We start from the raw sequence: 12,997 nt of genomic DNA, 5'->3' as shown, positions 1-12,997 counted from the left end.
GGGCAGCACAATCGCTGCACAATCTCGAGATTGTGCAGATTCCAAGTTTTGGTACGACAAACTTACTAATACTAGTAGCAGTACAGTTCTGTAGCGTTTACATAGCGTGGACTTTAATTTGTTTCTTCCCTGCGTTTGAACTTTCAAACAAACTGACATGGCCTAATTAAAATGCTGTGGCTACAGTTACGGCAGCTGTATCTTAGGGCGTGTTTGTTTGGGACGAATCTGTCTGATCGAGATCATGTGATCCTGATCCGACCAAACAAACGCAAACTCACTTTCACCGGTTCACGTTTCACTGTGACCTATCACGGGATGGTTCATAACAAAGAACAAGCTGTGATTGGCTGAGGCGCGGCCCGCCATATTGGATCTCGTTCGTATCCGCTTCGCTAGCAGGGTCGGGTTCGGTGGATCGAGATTAAGTGATCCGACCAAACAAACAGTCAGATCAACGAATTCATCGGATTGAGATCCGTGGATCCGACCAAACAAACGTGCCCTTAATGTCTCGAGGCTGGAGGTACGGCAGTCCATTCGCTTTCATACTTAACGAGACAAAGATGGCGGCGTGTGGCGCCAGATTTCGAAATAACGCCTTGGGAAATAAATTTACGATTTGAGAGTTTAGATGAGCTAGAACCCTAACCCTAACGCCAAAAAGGGGCTTCAACGAACGACGGCTGCCGTACCTCCAGCCACTGCGGAATTAAAACCTAATTCAATTGTATAGTTACACGTTCGCTCGAAGTGAGTTTTCTCTGACTCTGAGTACTGTGGAGATTCACTTGCATTACTAACAGTAGCAAAGCAAATGTAAATGCAGTGTAATTTGAATCAAACTACCATCTTATAACAGGCTGCGGGTACGGCAGTCCATTTGCTCATGCGGCGCCTCGCCGTGACTGCAAAAACTATCTAGGATAGGTATTAACCCTAAATCTAAAGCCTGCCGCACTTGCTGTGGAACTTGCTGTGCCATCGACCACGTGTGGACGATGGCGCAGCAACTTTCACAGCGTGTGCGGATGCAAAATCCCTCGATCTGGGTCGTGTGGAAAATATCACGTGTTTGATCTTTTCTTCCACATGTGGAAGTTTGAACAAGCGTGTGCGGAGCCTTCCACACGCAACTCGCATTGTTCGCTTGATTGTTCGCTTGGACGCATTGTATTTTGTTCTCAGCTCGCAGCTTGCATATCAGGCAGCTCGCATATATGTATGTGCGAGCTGGAGCTGCCTGATATGCGAGCTGAGAAACAAATACAATGCATCCAAGCAAACAATCAAGCGAACAATGCGAATTGCGTGTGGAAATTTACACAGCCACTTTGCACACGCTGTTCAAACATCCACATGTGGAAGAAAATATCAAAAAAACCATAAAATTTAAATTGAGACAGAGTGTGGCAAGCTAACTCACAGTGCTACCAGTGGACTAACCCCATACTGTAGCATTTACTTTGAAAGCAGGTGCTAGGCCTCAGCGTTACTGAAACGGAGATAGACACCGCCCTATGCGCCATATAGGCACAGGAACTAACTAACTAAACCTAACACCAAATCTAAACCGGCTTGGCTATCTTATGTCATAGTACCCAATTAATCTATGGTGTATAACCTTTTGCTTTCAATCTTTTGCATCTGAACCGACAATCAATCCCAACCAACTGGTGTAGGCTAGCTGGCACAATAATGTTCATTTTCATACTTAATCCGAGTGTTTTCTAGCTCATCAAAACTCTTAAATCGTAAATTAATTTCCAACGGCATTATTTTGTGGGAAAGCGACGCATGCGCAAATGGGCTGCCGTACCTGCAGCCTCGTAAATTGGAGATACGGCTGCCGTACCTCCAGCCAATCCGATAACTATAACATAGTGATGTCACGATCATCGATTATACTCGATCATCGGTTGAACAGTGGCTCGAACCAAGCGCTTAGTGATGTCACGATCATCGATTATACTCGATCATCGGTTGAACAGTGGCTCGAACCAAGCGCTTGGTTATCAAAATCCATAATCAATTTCATCCAAAAAAAAAGAAGAGAATCAGTACATGTATTATACACACAGTAGTAAACAGTGCAAAACAAACAGTAAAACAGGGCTAAACAAGCACATACATGCACACACGTACATGCACACGACGTTACGCACACGCAGGCATTCAACACCCCGAGTAACCGATTGTAACCGATCATCGGTTACTTGGGTCCAACCGATGATCGATTACGAAATTACAACCGATTGACAACACTACTATAACATAATAACAAGAAATTATTTTGAAGTATTTTATCTGGATCAGGTGAATATTGTGAGAATATTTACAGTCAATAAATGGCCAAATTTTGCCAAATATTAAAAAAATTGAGTTCGAATTTGTTTGGCAGTATCAAGCCAACACTTGTGTGGCCACCTAGGGTCTCTTTTCTTGTACATTTTGCTACAGCATAGCTTGCAATGTTACAAAGATTCCTCTATGGATTCCCTCAAATATTACTGTATAGCCCTGTTACAGAGCGAAGCGCTGCAGAGGTATGTGCTAGTAGGTAGTTCTGTTATGTAGGCTATGTGAAACAGCCACGTACATGTAATTTCCATGTATTGGGCCACCCTTAAAAAGTTGTTTGTTTCCCCTTTACCTACTTGCCTCTCAGGGTACCGAGTAGGTAGGTAGGTGAAAAATCTTTTTTATTTTGTTTTGACAAGATCTGTGTATGTATATTGTATATTTCTGTTTTGTGTACATGTGTTTTTGCGAAACAAATTTTATTTTATTTTTTTTCAAAACGAAATGTGTCGAGTAGCGGCGTTTTGGCGAGTCGGTCGGTAAAGGGGAAACAAGCAATATTTTATCTTAGGCCTTGTCAATTTGCAATCACATTTGTCAAACACTGGATGTGTGATTGCTCATGATGGTTACCTGCAAGAGCAAATTCATGTGTTGGTACCTCGACATGTTCGAATGCAACCAATTGCAGATGAAAGTTAACTATCGTAGATATTTTTTTGCATTAGTTATCCGAGTAATACAACACATATATAACAACTATGTATGTGAATGTTTCAACAGGTGTGGACCATGCCAGAGGATAGCTCCAATCTTTGCTGAGTTGAGTGGGAAATACCCAGCAGCTGTGTTTCTCAAAGTGGACGTGGACCAATGCAGGGTATGTATATTTTTGTCACTTATTTCTTGTACCCATACACATTTCATAACTGATTAGTAGGAATGTAAGGATGCATCAATCTATTTTGCTCAATAACAAGACACCGAGGGCAAAGTAAAATAGTGATAATTAGTGCTGATAATTCAATAATCAATCAATAGTTTTTAATAGTTGCAATGTTAAAATACCAGGTAAGTTTATTTAGTGCAAAATATATGTTTTTGCGCATAACTATGGATCAAATGCATTGCTGACACTTCCGTCATTGTGGACACGTGGTGCACTTGTACATCTATGTTGGTATGCACAAGTGTGTGAATAGAATGACAGGGCACCAGTCTAGCAAATAATGTGACCAAAACAAGGCTTTAAGCAATAATACCATACAAGTGTTATAACATTATAATATCTATTTTCATAATACATTAATAGTATCGTAGTTTTTTCATATAGCAATAAGTATGTGCATAGCGGTTTTTTAATTACCGCAATAGCATAAGCAATGGTATTTCAACTATTACAATATTTGAAATTGCAATCAATAGTCACTCATGTTAATTAGCATGCTAATATGTTAATTTCTTCTGTGTGGGTGTGTTTTACATGTGGATGTATGATATAATCAGTAAAATATTTAGGCCATGTAATAATGTTGATTTGCTCTTGTGTTCTTGTTTGCATGCATTTATGTGAGCATCCAGAAATCTTTCGTTCTTTTCAGCAAACGGCTGCAGGGAATGGAATCCAGGCCATGCCAACATTTATCTTCTTCCGTAGTAAAGTTAAATTGGATATGCTGAGAGGTGCTGACCCTGTAGCTTTGGAAGATAAAATCAAGAGGTTGTATGGTGATGATGTTGCTTCGCAGGAGGAAGGAGGAGATAAGAGTTCATATCCTGATGGACATGTACGTGGTCTAATTTGTGTTGATGTATGATTGAAGGTTTTTTAATTTACACACATATACATTGATTGCATTGCTTTGTGACTTATGAATATCAGTTAATCTTCATGGGTGCTTGTGGAAAGACGAGAATTGAACATTTGCTTTATAAAATGAAAATTTGTGCAAATGTATAAAGAAAAGAGTACTCTTGATAAAATTATTTAAGAAGCATTTCATTACTTTCTATAACAACATAGAGAGACAGCATTCAATGTTAATTGTAGAATATTTGGAGACTATGGCTCCATAAATGTATTATAATGATATGATGATATAATATTTTTAGATGGACCTTGTCACATTTATCAATAAAGCAGGCAGTGAGTGTCTCAATGATTCAGATGATCATCCATTTGCAAACTGCCTGCAGAGTGGCGGGGTGTATTTGGAGTCAGACTGTGATGAACAGGTTTGTACTAGTACCAAAGCGCAACATAGAAAGAAGCTGACACATACTGTGCTATGATCATGTTGTTGTTAAAATTTGTAGTGATCCTATGATCATTGTACATTTTTGGTTCAAGCATGCTATGTGGTATTAGGTGCTTATCAACTATGCATCTTTTTTCTTGCAGTTGATAATGGCTATCACATTTAATCAAGCAATAAAGCTTCATTCATTAAAAATCAAGGGACCAGCTGAGAATGGCCCTAAAACCATTAAGATGTTTGTTAACCAGACTCGCACCCTAGACTTTGATTCAGCTGACTCGATGACACCAGTACAAGCCATTGAGTAAGTGCTGTGTTTATTATTCTGTAAACTCAAGAGTGTGAATGTTTATTTAATAATGCATGGTACTATAACAAGCAGTGTTGTTACTGAACAGATATATATATATGCATCTTGTATATATATGCATGCATATATATATATATATCTGGCCACTTGTATATTGTTTGGTGTGTTTAAGTATTTGGTATGTATGGAGTGCTTTACACAATAAATAGTGATATTTCCTGTTTGTTTTCCAGCCTAGCTGAAGAAGATCTTATGGAAGGAGAGCTAATACCTCTACGATTCGTGAAGTTTCAGAATGTCAATAACATAACGGTAAGTTTAAATAGTTCATTGTTTGGCAGTCACCTACAAGAAGCTATGCACGGAATCTGTTTACATATAAGAAATATACAATGTTGTAATCAGTTCCGAGGATTCATTGGTAAATTAGCTACTTATTTTAACCAGTGTCCTACAATATGGAGTGAAGTTGATTTAACAAAGCTTTAACTTAAGAGCAAGAATGAAAACATGGAAATATTTCCACAGGCATTGTTGGGATGAAGCATTTTAATAGGTTTTTACCCTTCGCTACAATATCGTGGTTTACATAAATTCGCACATCAATTATATGCCCCCTGTGTTTATTTGCTTCATGTTTGTGCTTGTATTAAGAGAGATCAACCTACTTCTTTGCACAAAAACCTCTTTGTAGAAATGAATTTTCAATAAAAAATGAAAGATTCAGGTCACAGATATGTGTGTACAACCGTTACTTCTGTATGCATGAATTTTTTTAATACGAGTTATTACTGTATTGCTTCTTGCATTAAGAGCAAGGTTGTGTGCAGCTATCAGCAGATTGATTCTTTACTTTGCCCACTGATACAATTTGGTTACTATAGTTGTAATTATAATTATTCTATTGTTTTCTTTCAATAGCTTTTTGTTAAAAATAATTTGGGTGATGCTGAAGTGACACGCATCGATCACCTGGTCTTTGTTGGATCGCCACAAGCAACCACAAACATGAGTGACTTCAAAAGGGTAAGTCATCTTTCTAGGGTTAAAATCATTTATGCTTTTAATCGTGAGATAAATTTCTAAATCAAACCATTCTGACCTCGTTGTGTAGTGTCAAAAAAGCATCACGACTCAAAAGGTGCACTTCTCTAAAACCATTAAAATTTACATCATGCAATTTTAGAATGATTGCTTAAGCCTGGCGCACATTGCTGAACATTTTCCCAAAAAAATGTTCGTCCGAACAAATGTTTTTGTCTGGCAATGTGCGGTGAACAACTGCTGAGCGCACATTGCCGAACATTTTGCAGCGAACAACCTCGTGGCGCCGTCTAATAGCTGTGTTGTAAAGAGCCACGTGATCGGCGCATGATTGGGCTAAAAAATTATGTGACCACATATCGTGCTGCTATTGGTTACTACTTTACAAATGTTCCTAGAATTGTTCGACATTCAGCGCACATTGACGAACATTCGACAAACAATGTTCGAGATATCAAACATTTCCGATCTTCAGAAACGTTGTTCGGAACAAATGTTCGGCGACTTTTTTCACCGCGCATTGCTGAACATTTCATGGAACATTGCTACGATAATGTTTTTGAGCAAAATGTTTGGCAATGTGCGCCGGGCTTTAGCAATCAAAATTCTGTGCAAAGTGGTGTCAGCTTTATCACTATTTAACATAATTTGCACATGTAAATTAACAGAGACTTTATTTTATTGAAATCGGTTAAATTGTTGTATTATATGCTAGTGTTATTTACACAGTGTAATCTTTGTGTATCTGCACATGTATGTAAATGTTCACTGTCTGTCTTGATTTTCTCCAATGTAACTTTAAGCAGAGTAAAATAACAACATTCTTGTGTTTTCACAGGTTGCAGGCAAGCAAGGAGAAAGTCACTGATAGGTAAACATTAACATATCTAGAACCTCCAATAGCAGTGAATGCAAAGTATAAGTGCCGATTATACGTCTGCATTGCCATTGACAAGTTACACCTTGTTAAAACTTTTATTGCTTACTTACTAATACATGCATGTAACTTATTAAGGTCACGTTTGTACAGATTTTCAGTATCACACATACAATGTTTTCATGAAAAATGCAACAGACATGATGATTTTGTTTTATTCCCATAAAATCTAAGCATGGTTTAGACATGTTTAAAAAGGAGCCTTATATACTGTGTTTGAATTTAACAAATGTGTATAAAGAGGTTCATGTACATATTATGATATTTCTATCCCTACTTTCATTTTGTCAAAACATGGATTGCTTTGGATTTGAGTTAACAGTTGCTTTGCTGAAATAATATTAAAGAATGTAGATGGCGCTTGTGGTGCCAAGCGACTACGTACTGAGAAGTTTACTGAAGATTTTATGCTAAATTAACATGAAGGTCGTAATGAGATGCATTTAGAACTCCCTGTATAGACTGGTGGAGTGGATCCAATGTGGTGTATTTTAACGTTCTCAAGGGCCAGATTTCTCTCATATTTATAACAAGTGAAGCATTATGCAGCCATCCAGGAATAAATCTTTTCATGATATCACTAGTGGTACTCTGTTGTTTTTTGTGTTGGTTCAATTTTCAGCACTATTTGCAGCGAACAATGTGTTTGAAAGCTGTTTTCGAGCAAACTATTTATTATTGTAAAAGTTCTTTGTACCATATCTTGTCTTACTTTAAGGTTTCTGACTGTGACATTGAAATTACACCAAGACTTTTGTGGCAGCATATATAATTGACAATAAGCAATTGTGTAATTTTTACTGTTTATGGTTCATCCACCATAAAAAGCTATGCATATGAACAAAATAGTGAAATAGGCTGTTGATATTATTTTTTCCTCCTACAACACTGTACGGTACAAAAAACGACAGAGGATACTGGTAGTCAAAATAAATTATTGAGAGTCTAGCTGTGCTCATGTAGCTTCCTCTGAAATTTACCCTGCAGGTGTAAGATTTCCGCACTGGCACAACACCAAAAGTACGCGATTCTGCATCTTGTCAAGTGCCAGAGAAGCGTGTTCAGGCGTGTCTGGACAGCGGGGGTGGCATGCTGCTCATAGCAGTCGGAAGCGACAGGGAACACACGGTGATTCCACATGTCGGGAGAGAAGATGTATGCGAGGGAGAGGCAATGGCTGACATGCACCAGCTATAGCAGCAGCAGGTTTTAATATCGCCACCGTTCTGGTGTCTTTTGTTGTGACCGCAATGAGGTGATCTCGACATTAGCCGATGAGCTGATTCAAGGTCGCTAAGTCGCTGCGTTTATCACATTGTTTTTCATCATTATTATAAACGTGTTCGAATGTGATGCATGATTTGTGGTATCTCCCTCGCTGTCGCAGATGTATGTAACACGTGCCGATTGACATGGAGAACAATTACACGGCATCTCGTATTTTTTAATAAATAAAGACAATATACACTGTGCAATACTACACTGTAGGCTGGGTTGGTATCAGAAGGTGATTCACAGGATCAGGCCCCCCATACCCACTTGTGACTGCCAGCCAAATTTTTCCCAATGTGTGGTAAAAACGTCTTAGCTTAAATAGAATTCAGTACTTTAGAACAGAAATTGGTCAAAATGCATAAGATTACAACAGAATACTCAGAAGAAAATGAAATGTGTTGGTACGTATGCTAGTCCCCCTACACATTCCCCCTTCGGTCTTCATACAACAAACTCCTTCCTTTCCGAATTCCTGGAGCCACCCCTGTTTAGGATTGCGGTAAAAGGCGATAAGTGACTTGGCGAGTCTCCAAACCTGCGATGGTGACTTTTGGTGGGGCTCCCGGAGTCCCCGGCGTGGTGCTCGTGTGTAACCCTTGCCCCCACACATCTGCGCCGAAGACGAGCCAAGACGACGCGAGTCCTTTGACATGGGTGCTATCATGTTGCGGGGGGCAGGAAACTGGCTCGAGACTAGAGCTGCTGCTGCTGCTGTTGCTGCTAATGCTGCTGCTGCTGCTGCTGCCAATGCTAGCAATGCTGCTGTTGCTGCTGCTGCTGCCAATCCTACCACAATGCTGCTGCTACTGCTGCCGCCAATGCTACCAATGCTGCTGCTGCTGTTACTGCTAATGCTGCTGCTGCCAATGCTGCCAATGCTGCTGCTGTTGCTGCCATTGCTGCTGCTGCTGCCAATGCTGCTGCCAATGCTGCTGCTGCTGCTGTTACTGATAATGCTGCTGCTGCTACCAATGGTGCTGCTGCTGCCAATGCTGTCACTTCTACTGCTGCTGCTGTTACTGCTTTAGTATGACAATGCTGCTACTATTGCTGCTACTACTACTACTATTACTACTACTGCTGCTGCTGCTGCTGCCGTCGCCACCACCACCATCACCTACTACCACTACTACTCCTGTTGCTGTTATTGTTGCTTCTGCTCCTGCTGCAGCGTTGAGCTCAAAAGCCTCGAAAATAAAACTTGAAAACCAATCTCATCATAATGGATGCCATCGCGCGCGTCATCCCCAAGTGGATGCTCCCCGCGTCGAGTGGTCGAAAAAAACCAGATGCGAAGCAGGGATGAATTTACACTTTTTATGGGTTTATTGCTATAAATAGATACAAGAGCGAGTACAGCTCCGACAAAGACAACGCTATGCTATATGTACACGAGAGAAGAGCTCGCTGAGCGAGCGCGCGTGATGTAAGGGCGTATGCTACGCCGATGCAAAGCGCTTTCGGAAGGAAGTCAGCGCAGCTAAAAGGCAACACACGTTCTTCGGTTAGCCGTATCGCGCTGAGTCGATACGTGCTATTATGGAATTGTACGTTTATCAAGAGCTAATAATACCCAATAGCTATAATAAGAGGTATTATTAACTCTTGATTTTATTATTATCTTATCCTGTCGTCTACGTTCCGCTATGTGGAAAGGTTACAGCGAACGCATGGTAAATTTCTACGTTTCATACTTTTCGCCGAAGTCGAGAAAATTGTGTTCGATATCATGATTTTTTACGGAACTGTTTTTTTGTCCTTGGCGGCCATGGTTGAACAGCCGGTTGTTCGGCATGTTCTAGTCACTTGTCCGTCACGTGAAATCGCTGAAAACGACATCGGAGCTCATTGGAGTAGAGGTTACTAAGCAGTCTTTAGCAAAGCCTAATCACTTAACATACTTTTCGCGTCTACACCACGATACTATGTGACTGAGCCTGCCATTCTCGCGTTCTCTGTATAATTCTTGTCATTTCTCGCCTACCGCACCCCATGCAAGCCGACTATAATTATGCCCTTCAAAAACGCTGAGCGTAAATTCCGAGTGATCGACGCGTGAGCTGTTGTAGGATTGAGATCAAGCGAACGAAATGCAGTAAAAACACCCGACAGATGGCATTGTTATCCGTCCCGTTGATCAGATATTAAATAGTTTTCTTAAATATAGTGCAAAAATCATAAATACGTTTCAACTATGTTCTAACTATATAATTAAGACATTACGACATCTATACGATTTATGTTTAAATATAGCAGCAACACAATGATGACGTTAATTTAGGCAACAATACTTACTCTTAGTTTAGGTCTAAATACTTTCTTAAATGTTAATATAATAGAGAAACGCTTTCTTTACGTTGTGTTGGGTCGTGCAAGCCACAAGTCACAATACACACTCCAAACCTACACAAAAAGTCTTTAGGAACGAAGAAGGCGATCAGTCGCGTGTACGCTGCAGAAAATACATTTTATTTACATTTAGCTCCTTATCTTATATGCTTGCGTATATTGTACTATTTGCTACAATGGCCGAGTTAAAACCCATTGCATTCTATATAGGAAAACTGCCTAGATTGCCAGACAGGTGTATATGGCTAGACCTTACAAAGAATAGGTCAATGTCCTTTCGACTCGGCGACAATATGGTTATAAAATCACGGCCAGCACTCGTATGCAGTAAACCACTTTCTATGGGCTATATAAAATTCCCCTTCTCAGTCCAAGCTTTACTGCATGCAGTGTGGCTGACTAGGTAGCATGCACGGAAAGAATACTGTTTAGATACTGTGTTTGGCCCCTAATATGTGCCAATGCACAAAGGATAAAATCAGGTGTCCAACACACACGTGAAGCTACATCCCACAGTCACTGTATCTGTAGGCATATGCTATGTCGTCGGCAGTAGTACTACCCGAACTGCGTTGTGGATAGACATTTGAAACGTTGTAGCCATTCAATCGCCGATAGTCACTGTCATTAAAGTCACTTTTAGATGGCTCTTGTTTCGCCATCTTTTGCGGATATGCGTATTGCATATTGTTATACGCCTGACCGTTGCTGTAGTTGTAATGATCTGAGTCATCATTACCATTCGAGTCAGTCAACGAGTAATTTGCCGAGTCTCTTCTCTGGCGCCGCATGTTTGGTGGCGTCTGCTCTTCTTGATCCTCTCCTTCCTCGTCTTCCCCCTCCAGTTCATCCTCGGCCTCCTCGCCCTCCCCCTCATCATCCTCCTCCTCTTCTTCCCCTTGCTGCTCCTGTCCATCCTCGATTGTTTCCGGTGTCTCTTCGGGTATCTCCGTGTAGTCGGGATCGCTGAACACGTGATCGTCGGGCGGATTCGGGAACTGTCCGTCGTCGCCGTGCGGAAAGTCGGGCTTGTCCGTGAACGACGTCATGCGCATGTTCGTGCTGCGGTCGTAGATGTGGGCGTCGTCTCCGTAGCCGCTGCCGCCGCCGCCGCTTCCACTCAGCTCGGTCCTCGTCACCGGCGCCGTGTCGGGCACGTAGTAGAAGGCGTTCTGAAACTGGCACTGTCGCAGCATCTCGACGGCGCTATTGAGGGTCGGCGGCACGGGCGGCCGGTGCTTGCTGCGCCCGTAGTGCAGCGTCTGGCTTCTGCGCGCGTAGTTGGGCACGCGCGGGCGCGGCTTGCGCACGGTGCCGCACGCCTCCGGCCGCGCCCGCCGCTGCTGCTGCTCGGGGCCGAGAAACGGCTGACTGCTGGTGCGGCTCACGCGAAATACGTCGTCGTAGTCGTCGTCGGCATGGGTGGCGAAGGTCGGATCTCTTGCGCGACCGAGATTCTTCATGTTCGATACATTGGGCGTGTAGTGGCCGCGGCTGACCTGTCGCAGGAGATTCTCGCACTCGCTTCCCCAGCCGTTGGGCATAGCAGCTGCGGCGACTTCCTCCTCATTCTCCTCATCAGTGGGTGGAGGCACCTCCTCCGGGGACGGCGTCGACGGGAAGCTGTGAGGGATCATCGGCGCTAGAGGCACGGTGTCGAACACGGAGCGGATCGGACCGCTGATGTTGATGCCGCGCGTTGTGTGCTCGCCCGTCGGCGTCGCACGCGACCTCGCGTCGGCGTCGTCGTCGTCGTGCAGCGAGATGCGGTACTTCTTGGCGCTGCCGATGCTGCCGCGTCCGCGCTTCAGCGAGTGCTTCCAGTTGTCGTTGTTGTTGGCGGGCGCCTTCTGCACGTGCAGCAGATTCAGCAGGCTCTTCTTCGCCGGATCGCGGTAGTCGGGCGCCTCCAACACGAGCAGGTTCGTCTTCTCGATGCTGCGGCCGCTGATGAGCGAGTTGGGAGACTTCTTCGCCATCTCGGCGAACTCGATGCGGAACGTCCACGTGCGCTTGACGGTCAGAACGAACCAGAGCAGAATCCAGAGCATCAGGTAGCAGATGTCGACGCTGATCGCCATGCCGACGACGTACGACGGAATCTTCGAGTAGAAGACGAGCGCGTCGTACACGAGCGGCGCCTTGCAGGCGGCGGTGAGTATGAGCGTCGCCATTGCGCACAGGTGCGGCCGGTAGACGTGGAACTTGCTCGTCGCGTTGCGGTAGACGCAGTGCTTCTCGCGCTGCCGCGCCAGGCTGTGGTTGTACTTGACGACGCCGTACCAGAAGGGGATCGCCGGCGAGAAGAAGACGAGCGCGCTGACGAGCAGGTAGGCGAACACGTTCTGCGGCGTGTTGAGCAGCAGGGGGCGGTCGTCGAGCACGTTGCGCACGCCGAACACGTGGATCTTGTGCAGAATGCAGAAGCCGCAGAACGAGATCGCCTGGTAGGTGGCGCTGAGCACGAGGAACGACGAGAACATGAGGCTGAACGCCTTGTTCGACGACCAGAAGACGGACGGG

The 12,997-nt window shown here is 43.3% G+C and overlaps 2 protein-coding genes across 3 annotated transcripts in view; one reads left to right on the top strand and one right to left on the bottom strand.

Moving 5' to 3' along the window:
* The window catches only part of LOC106810572 (thioredoxin-like protein 1), an 8,612-nt gene extending 285 nt beyond the window's left edge, over positions 1-8,327 (top strand). The window contains exons 2-9 of one of the 2 annotated variants that reach the window (XM_014813965.1): positions 3,085-3,181; positions 3,903-4,088; positions 4,414-4,536; positions 4,703-4,863; positions 5,103-5,181; positions 5,791-5,895; positions 6,752-6,784; positions 7,838-8,327. In XM_014813965.1, coding sequence (XP_014669451.1) covers positions 3,085-3,181; positions 3,903-4,088; positions 4,414-4,536; positions 4,703-4,863; positions 5,103-5,181; positions 5,791-5,895; positions 6,752-6,781 — 781 coding nt within the window. In that variant the 3' untranslated portion in view covers positions 6,782-6,784; positions 7,838-8,327. Of the gene's footprint in view, positions 1-3,084; positions 3,182-3,902; positions 4,089-4,413; positions 4,537-4,702; positions 4,864-5,102; positions 5,182-5,790; positions 5,896-6,751; positions 7,705-7,837 lie in introns of those variants that run through there. The other variant, XM_014813964.1, reaches the window with a different exon arrangement.
* Positions 8,328-10,977: 2,650 nt separating this feature from the next.
* LOC106810565 overlaps positions 10,978-12,997 on the bottom strand; it is a 17,054-nt gene continuing 15,034 nt past the window's right edge. Inside the window, exon 3 of the mRNA XM_014813951.1 lies at positions 10,978-12,997. This exon is cut by the window's right edge and continues 202 nt beyond it. Within this exon, the coding sequence (XP_014669437.1) occupies positions 10,978-12,997 (2,020 nt within the window).

Source organism: Priapulus caudatus, unplaced genomic scaffold (genome assembly GCF_000485595.1).
Source record: "Priapulus caudatus unplaced genomic scaffold, Priapulus_caudatus-5.0.1 Scaffold454, whole genome shotgun sequence".
Classification (NCBI taxonomy): domain Eukaryota; kingdom Metazoa; phylum Priapulida; class Priapulimorpha; order Priapulimorphida; family Priapulidae; genus Priapulus; species Priapulus caudatus.
This window is presented reverse-complemented; position numbering and strand designations above follow the sequence as displayed.